Genomic DNA, 12,026 nt, shown 5'->3' with positions numbered 1-12,026 from the left:
ACTAAACAGGATCACAAACATTTGAGTGTTATGTTTATGGCATGGGATAAAGAACAGACATTTAAGTGCTGAACATTCACCTTTGTCAAAGTTTCTAATAATGAGAAATACCTGGGCAATGAGATTGTGTTGACTTTAAACAAATCTTGTTTTCCATTTCAAAGGGTTTGAACATATTAGTGAGAATAAATCATAATCCCTTCTTGGAACTGCTGTCCCAAGAAAGATGCAGCAAAAATGTAAAGCAGGTAGAATACTAGAAGAACATACCACTTCAACTAATGCATATGATGTTAGTTGCTCTTAACTGTAACCTACTCTTTGTTTGTATTTTTGCTAAAGAAATACAAAAGAAGTAGAAAGGTGTTAAGTCTCAAACGCAAATTTTGAAGATAGATTGCAATTAGACTGGATACAGTAAATTTTGTGGTTTGGGATACATTAATGTGTTTACTAATTATCATATTTAACTTTTGGGGAAAAATACAGCAGTTTTGAGTGGGAACTTGGAATTTCTTTTTCTTAGTGACTAAGTGAGGTACAGTGTTTTGGCTTAGGAGACAGGCTGTTGAATGGGAATTTAAGGAAAGCTTGTAAGTGGAATATAGAAGGTAAATATTTAAATGAGAACATAAATGTCTTGTTTCTAGTATTACAGAGAAAAAATGGCACAAAATACTCTTCCTTATGTAACTCATGGTGAGAGTAAGGGTAGCTTATTTGTTTTATCATTTTGTTTTTCAGTTGACTTTAAGCCTCATGCCAGCATGGACACTGTCCATCACATGTTACTCTTTGGATGTAATGAACCGTCTTCTACCGAAAATTACTGGTAAGAGTTGCAACTTGCTTTTGTTATTGTACCTAACTTTTCTTGTGTTAATTGCTTCCACATAAACCTTTTCCAGGGTCACAATTTCTTGTAAAAGTATTAAAATTTGGAAGGAAGAAGAAATGTATAACATTCCAGTCTTTCCGCTCTTACAGTGTTTATTTTTTTTAACTAACTCCTCTGTAAGGTGGAGAAAAAGATCTGTTTTCTGATTCTTCATGACTAATTTACTGTCCCTGAGGAGGAGACGGGAGCTACAGTGGGCAGGGTGCCGTTCGATACCAAGAAATGTAGGCTTCCTCTATAGTTGGTTGCTTTTCTGTGTATGAAGAAGTATTGTATCAGGTGTCCAGAAGGAAATTGAGTGAAGGGTAAGCTGAAGAAGGTTCTCTCTGTCAAGTGGTTTGGTAGTTAACTTGCCCTTCAAAATGCGTAAGCAGTGAGGGCAGAGGGAAACTCTCAGTGACACTAAAACAGATGTAGGGAGCTAAAGTGAAGAGAATGGGAAGGTGGGTGGAAGTTAATGGTCTGTCTAGGAATTTTGCAAGTTTTCTCCATGTTTTCAAGAGAGAACAGATAAAGTAGTTTTGCTGACACTGCAAAGCTTATATGACTTATTCTGATCTGTGGAACAATTTTAATATAGATTTTCTTACAGAGTTGTGTAATCACAATTTATCTTTTAAGTATTTACCAAAAAGGTAACTAGAGCTGGAATTTAGAGCTAATAGGATAGTAAAATATTTTTTCCACAAAAAATATGAATTTAGCATTTCAAATCATCTCCATGTGTTTTTGGGAGATGATTTGATTAATATTTTGAACATACAACAAACTTTCATCAAAAGCTTTATCTCCCTTCTACCTATCAACCAACAGTTCTACCACTGAATATGTTGTCGTCTTGTCTTGCAAGAGAAGCAGATGCTTAAGAAGTTCAGACAAAAGTAAAACTATGAGAGCACAGAATTTCTACTGATTTCTTTTCCAAGCAGACAGCTTTTCTGTGTTCTTTTTATTGTATCTTATGTGTTAGAATATACTCTTTCAGCAGTTTAAAGTGAAAAATACGGTATCAATGTAAAACTGTTCCTGTTGTGGCCTTTTAAAACCAGTTTACATCTTGAGTTACCTATTTAAAACTGAGTAGATTGTACTTGTAGTTTGTTTTGTTTTCATATGTCTGGAGTTAGTTTTATTAGAGCCTTGAAATAATCCATACGTGATCGAATTATATTGTTATAGATTGATCAGGTGCTTGCGTTGAGGTGAAGTCACAAGATGATGCCTAAGTCTCTTCTAGCTGATGTTTTGAAGATGTAGGTGAAATGTTTGATTTCTGAGCTTTCAGATATGAAGAGGTGGATCAAAAGCTGGAAAGTCATAAAGTTCTTCAAAGCTGAATCAGACTCAAATCCTAGGCTTGAGACTAGGCTTCAGGTAGTTTCAGCTCCCTGGCTGTATCATCACTCTTCCCGGGGAAGAATGATTGCCCAGCAGAAAACACCAGTGGCAGTCGGTGCATTGTGGCAGCTAATGTTGCTTTTGTTCTTGATTGCTGTACTTAACAGCTGCCTGTCAAATGATGAAGCATGTAATTAGTGTTGTATTTAAATCTGATATTTGCAATTTTTCATATGCAGGTTTTGATTAAATCTGGCTATTTTTTGTGTGTAGTTTCTGAGGTGTAGTATTTGCTTTACGTTCTCAAAATAAAAACTCTTCATTCAGTGTCTCATCATTTCACATCCCTGTTGTTGCAACAGCTTGCAACATTTCATCTTGCTCTGCCCATGGCTATCTGCAAGGTTAGAAAGACGATCACATCTGTTCTACGTAAAACAGGCTTTAGACATCTGCATTTATGCCTGTTTGACACACTTACATAAGCTTGTATAAATGGCTGTTCACTATGTATCTGTGTGTGTATAATTAATGTAGTATGCATGTGTATAGATGTACACATGTGTGTATGTGTATATATGTGTATATCTACAAACATCTATATTGTAAATATGTTCATTTAAATGTTAAGATGTGTAGAAACTGTTGCACATTTTTGTAAGTGTCGTGGTTTAACCCCAGCCAGCAACTAAGCACCACACAGCCACTCGCTCACTCTGCCCACCCAGTGGAATGGGGGAGAGAATTGGAAGGGTGAAAGTCAGAAAACTCATGGGTTGAGATAAGAACAGTTTAATAATTGAAGTAAAATTAAATAGAATAGCAGTAATAGTAATAATAATATAATAATAATATACAAAGCAAGTGATAACTATACAATTGGCTCACCACCCACCGACTAATGCCCAGCATGTCCCCGAGCAGCGATCGCTGCCCCCCAGCCAACTTCCCCCAGTTTATATACTGAGCATGATGTCACACGGTATGGAATAGCCTTTTGGCCAGTCTGGGTCAGCTGTGCTGGCTGTGCCCCCTCCCTGCTTCTTGTGCACCAGGCAGAGCATGGGAAGCTGAAAAGTCCTTGACTAGTGTAAGCACTACTTAGCAACCCCTAAAACATCAATGTGTTTATCAACATTATTCTCATACTAAATCCAAAACACAGCACTATACCAGCTACTAGGAAGAAAAATTAACTCTATCCCAGCTGAAACCAGGACAGTAAGTCATTGCAGAGAGTACGTATAATTTAAAAGCAAGTGTTTTCCTCTAATTTAAATTTGCTAAAGGCTTCCAGCTGCTAGAACCAATTTTGTTAAAGTAATTCTGATGACTGGAGGCCCCTGGCCTTCTGAAAGGCTGTCTTAATGGTGTGGGACATGCACTGGCTCTGCAGAGTGACACATTCACTGCAACACGGTAGAATCTTTGTCTGAACAAACACTAAAGGGGTGCACAGGTGTTTCTTCCTTCTTGAAATACCCAGGCCTTCCCACAGAAATAAGGTAGGCTCCCAGGGCTCATTTGCTCAGGTTTTGCTCAGTGCACCAAAAAAAGGTGTAGCTGCTTCCGTTTGTTGATCGTAATTGGCCCTAAAAACAGTTCAGCCACTATGACAAGAGGTTTTGCTTTGTCTGATAAACTGTGCTGAAATTGAAGTAGCACACCTGAGCTGATTCATCAGAAGTTCAGATTCTCCATAGATAATCAAGAACACACTTGAATGATTTAGAAGAAAATGTTGAATTATTCAGAACTTCTGAGTCTCCTGGCAAGGCAGGTCTTGTGCTGCAACAAACCTTACACTGAAATGAGCTCCCATGAATTAGATGATTCATAGACGTAGCCTTTATTTAGAGATCAGGTGGGACAACTTTCAATAGTTATCTAATCTAAACAAATGTATAAGTACAGGTCATAGATCACCACCCAGTAATTCTTCTGTCAGACTAGCTGCTTCTCTTGGCAGGAGAGCATGGTTTTGGAAGCTTTTGACATCAATAATTTGGTAAAGGTTGCAAAAGATGTCAAGACTCGTTCAGTGAAATACTTGTATTTCACTACTTAGGGGAGAGTGGGAACAGTATAAAGATTTATATTTCAGAGTGTAGTTTCTTACCGTTGTCACTGCCCCAGAATGTTCTACACCATTCAGGTCAAGAACTAAAAATGATCATTTTTCTTACTCAATAACCTCAATTATCTTTTTTTACAAGTCTTGGTTAGAATCAAGGAGTAGTGTATAACAGCAAAAGAAATAAAATAAAGTTCTTTGTTTTCCTGAACAATGCAAATATCCTAAAAGGATAGCCAAATAGTGGTCTTGCCAACACAGTGAAATATTTTGCTTTCAGTCTAGGTAATCATTCAAAAACGCAGTGCCATTAAAAAAAATCAACTCCTGAGCTTGCCCAAGATTGAGGAGAATGCATCTGGAAAGTCCAGGAGAGTTTCCAAAAAACAAAGACCCAAGAAGCAGTCAGTGAGCGCTATTTCCATGCCCTCCCCTTCCCTTCTCCCCCCCAAATTTTGACCACAGTCAAAATCAGTTGTTAGTACAGCACTGTATAGTATGCAGTTATAGTCCATTTTTAAGGTATGCTGTGCTACTCATTCTCTTCAGAATCTCATGATTTTTTGCATGTAAAGAAGCTATGAATTTCAGTGATTGGTTAAATTTTTTAATTTGTTTGTAAATTTATACTTTTTATCTAGCTTCCTGCTTTTAAGTCTGTTCATCAGTTATCTTAACTCTTCTTTGTAATCTCCTCTGGGTTTGTTTTTTTCTGAAAACTTGATGTTTCAAGATCAGCATTGATGGCTAAATGAGAGGATTGACCATTTTTTAAACATAATGAAAGAGCAATGTGTGTATTTTATCTTTATCCCCTGCAGTCTTCCCCCTCCATCATCCAGTGTCTCAGGAGGAAAGTTTAGAACAGCCTATGTAGGTTTTCTTTACCTAGCTAATGTGGTCCTAAAAAATACTGTAGTATAAACGAAGGCTAGCTGGCCCAAAGTGTGGTGGTGAAGTTGCGATTGTGCTTGTGGTTTCTGCTGTTATTCCTCCTAACCAATCTCTCCAACACATTTCCAAACTGTGCAGCTCAGTACCTCGTTAGATCCCTGAAGTCTTTTGGGTTTTTCAGATTGTAGCAGTTGAAAGCTGCACAGCTTTTGCCTGCAGCTGTATGAATCGTTAGTCGTGAAACATTTCACTTATCCTGAAATAAGTTTTGCTTGCCTGCTGGGGCATGTTTGAAGGGGGAGATGACCAAACTAGTAGTTGTGAAGGTCTAGAAATATGTGCTATGATCAGAATTAATGAAAAGGAAGAAGTGGCATGTTCCCTTTTCTCTTGGTACTCTGATGATTATGGCAATGCTTTCTGTGAGAAGAAAACACAGTAGCTATGTTGCAGTAAGGCTCTCTGGGATCACAGAAACGTGTAATGTTCCACTGAGATAGTTTTCCCTACACACTGCAAGAACTGGTTATCCCTCGGAGAGCAGCCTGGAAAGCATGATGGTCATTTGTTCTGAGAGGTGGCACATATGGGTCGGGCATCCTCAACAGAAACGTTATTGAGCCAGTATCTGCTAAAAGTCCTGGTCTTTTATGCTTTTATACTTTTCCTCACACTGCGTGAGACTCTTTTCCCCAGTATTTAAGGTGACTGAAACTGTGCTTTATGTGTACAAACGTTTTCCCAGGTCTCATTTTACCAGCAGTAATAGACAGAGAAGGGTCTGTACCATTTTGTTTTAGATTGAAACCTTGGCATAGGTATCAACCTTCATTGCATCTGGCTTGGATCAGTTGACGTAATCTGAATAGTTTGAGGTTGAGGCTTTCTCAAAGTCATACCTGTGTATGCTGCACCTGTTGAATGACATACACTCTGTGCACAGTGCTGTGATGCTTTAACACTGAAGAAGGTACACATACACTCTGTAAATAACTCTTTTCCCTAACAAAGGATTGAGAGGGAGAAGTGGCTTCTAGATGGGTGTTTGGAAAGCCCTTCAGTGTCCCTTTTTTCTTTGTTCGTGTATATCATCCTGTAGCCTACACCCACATATAGTAGTCAGTGCCCTCTTGGATATGGTCCAGGTACATTGTCCTGTCCGTACAACTGTGTCTGATTGGCCTTTTACAGATTCGGTAGTGTCTGTGCCCCGAGTTTATCAGTTCTTGCAGATTCAAGGTATCTAGAGCTTAACAGTCCTTGGGAGTCTTTCACACGCCACCCTTACTGTCACCTGCAAGGTTTTACCTAAGGGGCTAACAACTCTAGAGCTCTCAGTTATTGTAAGTATTTGTGACCTCCCTGTGGTCTGTAGCTTGGCAAACACTTCTTTTTTCTTTCTTTTTCCCTTGTTTTTTTTGGGGGGGGGCGGGGGGGGAAGGTGGTTTTTCTGTTTATGAAAAACAAGAAATTGTGCAGTGGAATAAATATTAACTTAAAGCAGTGAGCTTGCATTAAGTGTAGGGAAGAGCATGAGTGCCTCCTACCTGTTAATTCTTGTACAGCTTCCTGTCACCTTTTTTTGTCAATGATTTTTAAATTAATTTTAAATATCAATTTTGAGTTAAAGCTTTGACGTCTTGTGGGTTTTTTTCCGCTTTGCACACAAGTCCTCTCCCTCTGTGTAAATGTGGCAGCCATTGTCATTTTGTGGCACTTGACCTAATAGTGCTAGAATTTTTCATATGGCTCATTCTCACAAAAGCTTCCTTTATTTTTTTCATCACTGGCTACTAGGCTGTCAGGAACTATGAGAACTGTCTATGGTTTTGACCCTCTTTGCCTAACACTGTCTTAAGGCAGAAGGAGGAAAAATAAGAAGATGAAGAATCTAATGATATCCAGGAAAGCAGTCTACATTAAAAAAACTGTGTTTAATCAAATTACATCTTAAAATTAGTGATTTTGCTTGTAACTCACTTGCCTGTTTCTGATTTCAAAGTTAAAAAATTACATTCATTTTTATTTTATTTCCTCATATTTTTAGGGACTGTGATGAAGGAACATGCAAAGACAAATCTAACATTTTGTATGCTTGGGCAAGAAATGCTCCACCCACCAGGCTACCCAAAGGTACTGTACCTTTAATATGAAGTTCTTCTGTACAGGGGCATGGGAGAGAAGAGGATGTGGAAGGAAGCACGTTGCATATCTAGGAACCTCCTATAATATTTTTATTATGCCTAGTTGATGGAAACTGCATGAACATAGACCTCATAAACTGAACATATTATGCTAGCTATTATATGTGGGGGTTTTTTTGATCCTGTTTACTATAACATTATGGGTTCCAGTATGGGGTGGGGGGAAGGTTAAGGGAGAGAGAATGGTCATAATATAATGCTTTATTTTTATATAGCATTAATCTTGCATTTCCTACTATATGTTATTGGAAGGGTACTATTTATATATCTTTCAGTAGCATACAAACAGCATTAAATTATTTTTTTTGTTTTGGGAAAGCACAAACAAATTCAGTCTAAACATTGACTTTTTTCTGTCTCTTAAGTATACTTGACAATTTTATGTGCTTTTCGTTTCTTGATGCTTTGATGCAGTTGAGCAACATGTATATATACCCATTGCTGAATTCAATCAAAATTTTTTAAGCTACTTGGAGTGGTATGTCTGGAAGACAGGGAGAAGTGGTTCTTTCTAATAACCACTAAGGGTCCCAGAAGTATCTACCATCTATGTAGCCTCAGTCTGAAAATACCTTGAATTCTGAAAATTTTTTATCTTTTACTGCCTCTTTTCATAACCACGAGCAGTGTCATGAAGAGGCTTATTTTTAATAATCCATTTACACACTTATCAGCACGAATGTTTTTTGATTTGGTTATCAGAATGTCGAGTTAAAAAAAAAGTTGCTTGGAGGATTCTATGGAAGCGTGGTATTTGCTTTGCTGGTAAACCTCAGCTAGCGATAATTTTCTTGTCTCTAAGCTGTCCATAAGTACAAGGCTTGTGGGGGGGGGTTCGTAATGATATTACATTTGTGCACAGAGAGGCTACAATCCCATTTATAAGTATGCTTTGCTGTGGTCAGTGTTTAATCTAGTGGGATTCACTGGCCGAATAGGAAGAAATTGCTTTCTGTGCTTCTTTTGAAGAGTGTTCATTGTAGAATCAGTTTAGAGAAATCCCTTTTGGTGATGGTGATATTTTGCAATTTCATTATTCCAAATTATTTCAAATTCCTCCATTTTCTTCTGTGCCTGTGCTTACTTCTGTCAACAAGTAAGATAGCTTCATAATTTCCACAAGATTTTTTCTGCATACAATATTAATTTGCATCTCAAAATATTTTACTGCAGATCTTTTTATCTTTTCATTCTCAGTGTGTTCTTAGTAAGTCAGTGTTAATCAGTTTGTATCATTCACAGGTTGTATGAGAAATTAAATTTCTACCAAATCCTACAAGGGTGGCAAAACGTGATTTTTTTTTTCAATAATTGTGTGTGTTTATGTATATATATATATATATCTCTCTCAAATCTGTATTCATACTCTTGGATTGAGAGAATTCTCAGCCTAAGTTCATGAATAACTAAGTTATGGTCCTAGCTTCTTAGTCTGTTTGGGAACATGTGTTGTGACAGTGGTTTTCCCAGTTTTCAGGACAACGTTTTCTTGACTGGTGTCTCAGTGAAATTTTCTGCCACTTCACTCTAAGCCATTACAGTGATTTGTATTTTTAGATATTGTCAGCAGTGGTGAACCAACTTATATTTTATTATTTCTGAAAGCAATGCATTTTCCTTCTCTTAGGTGTTGGATTCAGAGTTGGAGGAGAAACAGGTGGCAGATTTTTTGTGCTCCAGGTACACTATGGGGATATTAGTGCATTTAGAGGTATGTGTTTTGGAAAATTGTTCTGTAAGTTGTATCAGTTACAGCGTCAAAAATACATTATTATACTACAGCTGGTCCACCCCTTGCTGCTCAAGCAAGGCCAGTTGCCCAGTACTGTGTCCAGGTGGCTTTTGTATATCTCCAAGGATGGGGACTCCACAGCCTCTCTGGGCAACCTGTGCCAGTGCTGGGTCACCTTCGCAGTGAAAAAGTGTCTCCTGATGTTCAGTTTCAGTTTGTGTCCATTGCCTCTGGCCCTGTCACTGGGCACCACTGAAAAGAGCCTGTCTCTGCCTTCTTTACAGTGTCCCTTCAGGTATTTACAGACATTGATGCCCCTGGGCCCCCAGAGCCTGCTCTTCTCCAGGCTGAACAGTCCCATCTCTCAGTCCCAGTCATACCAGTTTGGTGTCATCAGCAAACTTGCTGAGGGTGTACGCTGCCCCATCATCTAGCTCATTAATGAAGATGTTAAACAAAACCGGAACCACTATTGATCCCTGGAGTACACTGCTAGTTACTGTCCTCTAACTAGACTTTGCACCACTGATCACCACTCTCTGGGCCTGACCATTCAGCCAGTTTTCAGTCCACCTCACTGTCTGCTCATCCAGCCCATACATTATAAGCTTTGATTAATGAAATTCAGATTTCATTAATGCACATTGAGATATTGGTGATCGGAGATTTTTTGGGACAAGATTAATTTTTTTCTATTTATTTATATTTCATGTTGTACTTTGTTCTTTAAACCTGAAATGCCTTGTTCTGACATCTTTGAGATGCATGAATTCTTACTTTTACTTTGTGAATCATATGCTGTGTGAAGTTTTTGGTTAGGGCCTCTCTGGTCTTCAAGAACAAAAAACCTGTGGGTCATCATTCTCTTGGAACTCAGCTGCGATACATTACTGTGTAGGATTTGAATGAGAAGGTGAAGATCTTCATGGGCTAAGTGATAATCAAAATGTTGGACTTGAAATAAGTAAGCTGAATAATAGCAAAAAATTAAGGGAGGAATATGCTTTATGCTAATAGTTTCAGCTATGCCCATGGCCTCTGAATCCTTCTGTTGTACCATGGTAAATGATCAACAGGTTGTACTTGGTTTTGAACAGAGAAGTTACCCTGTAGTTGGCAGCTTCCCAGTGCCATGCAGCCTCTCTTCTGTACACCTCTGACAAGGTTTGGTCAATACTCATCTAGACGTTTCAGCAGCGCTGCCTGAAGTTGAAGGTATGGTTTCTACCATGACATGAAGATAGAATGTAGCATAATGGCAATAATGCTAACTGAGGAGGAGGAGGAAGGAATAAACTGAGTGTGTCAGGACTGTTTAAGTGGAGCATATATGCAAATATGCACAACTGAAGTTGAAAGTATTGATTGTCATGAGACAGTTCAGATGGACCCGTCCAGCCCATGAGATTCTTTGCCTGCTAAAATAATGAATAATTAAAGTTCCAGACCTCTAAAGAGAACATGTTAGTTGAGAGCCTGCTCTTCATTATTGCTTGGGGACAGTGAGAGTTCTCACTGTTCATTTTCACTCTTAAGTATAATTTATGTGTATGTAGTTATTAAAAAAAAATAAACAGATGAGATCAGTAACCTCCGTTGCACATTAGATGAGGATGTGTTCGGAAATTTTTATTAGTAAATTAACTTAGTAGTCAAAGCTTCTACTCAAAAAATACCCATGCCCACTTTGAGAAACTCTGGTGAAATAAGTTAGGACCTGAAATTAAAACTTAATTTTGCACCTACACTCCCCCTGCAGCAGACTTCCTTATTTTTTGCCTAGAATATCTGTGCAGGACTTAGAATAATCAATGTCATACATATAAGCATGCAAAATTACAGAAGTTTAAGAAGTGTGAACCAATAGGACTATAATTTAGGAAATGATACTAGTGTCATGTTCTGTTTCAACAGTTAAAGAATATGACAGAATGCCCTCTGTTTTATTTCAGTGCCTTTTACTTAGTAGTCTGATATCTTATTTTTAAAGTGAAAAATAATCTACCTTTTCTGCTATTTTTGTGAGAAAAAAATTTTTTTATGAGGTCTGCCTGTGAAAATTGCAGTAGAGAAAAATAAAATTTAAATCTCCTAATAAGTTAAATGTCCTAAACCTTGATTATGGTGGTCAAGGATACTCAATATATAACCTTTGACTAGTTTTACAGGCATTTTTAAACTTCAGGAATGACTTAAAGGGAACTTTTTTGTATGAATGAGTTGTCTCTTGATAACTGTGGCTTGTAAAAGTATAAGAATATAGTCATTACAGGTTGTATGTAAGCACATGTGGTTATTGCAACTCAAAATAGAGGACAAATGATGAAATACACTCTGTTAACTTGTTATGCGTTCAGTAGCCCATCAAAGATTCAGAAGCACTGTTCAGAGTTTAACTGTCTGACTCACAAGTCATTGCAAATATAAAATATTTGGCTTGAGGTAGTAATTATTTATGTATTAGCACCCAATTCTACTTCCTATCAATTTTTCGGGAAAAAATGTCATAGTTAAAATTTATCAACTTTCATTTTCAGCTATTTGTAAAAAGGATATTTCTTCATTCAGTAACCTTTTTTCAGTTATTAAATTAATGTTGCTTTCCCTCCCTCCTTAGCTATAATCTAGAGCGAAGTATTCATATTTAGATATGCACTTTATGCTCAGATATCAAAATAAAGCTTATTGTATCTTGTCCAAAATACACATAATTAAAAAACAAGCTGGAAAACCAAAAGTAAATTCTACAAAAAAAACAGGGGGAACATGCAAAGAGCCATCTTAGAAAAATAATAATTGCTCTGTTTGACTTTCTTCACTTTTTATACTGCAAAAGCAAAAACTGTTTTGGCTTGGAGTTATGGTTGATAGTAGAAACAGTTATGT

At 37.5% G+C, this 12,026-nt stretch overlaps 1 protein-coding gene across 13 annotated transcripts in view; it reads left to right on the top strand.

Moving 5' to 3' along the window:
- PAM (peptidylglycine alpha-amidating monooxygenase) overlaps nt 1-12,026 on the top strand; it is a 146,022-nt gene that overhangs the window by 82,395 nt on the left and 51,601 nt on the right. For all 13 annotated transcript variants that reach the window (XM_087741544.1, XM_087741543.1, XM_087741541.1 and 10 more), the window contains exons 5-7: nt 745-832; nt 7,252-7,337; nt 9,036-9,119. In XM_087741544.1, coding sequence (XP_087597670.1) covers nt 745-832; nt 7,252-7,337; nt 9,036-9,119 — 258 coding nt within the window. The remainder of the gene's footprint in view (nt 1-744; nt 833-7,251; nt 7,338-9,035; nt 9,120-12,026) is intronic.

Source organism: Nipponia nippon, unplaced genomic scaffold (genome assembly GCF_047370975.1).
Source record: "Nipponia nippon isolate SJK-2023a ecotype South Korea unplaced genomic scaffold, ASM4737097v1 scaffold_8, whole genome shotgun sequence".
Taxonomy (NCBI): Eukaryota; Metazoa; Chordata; class Aves; order Pelecaniformes; family Threskiornithidae; genus Nipponia; species Nipponia nippon.
The sequence above is the reverse complement of the archived record's forward strand: the minus strand, read 5'-3'. Positions and strand labels throughout refer to the sequence as shown.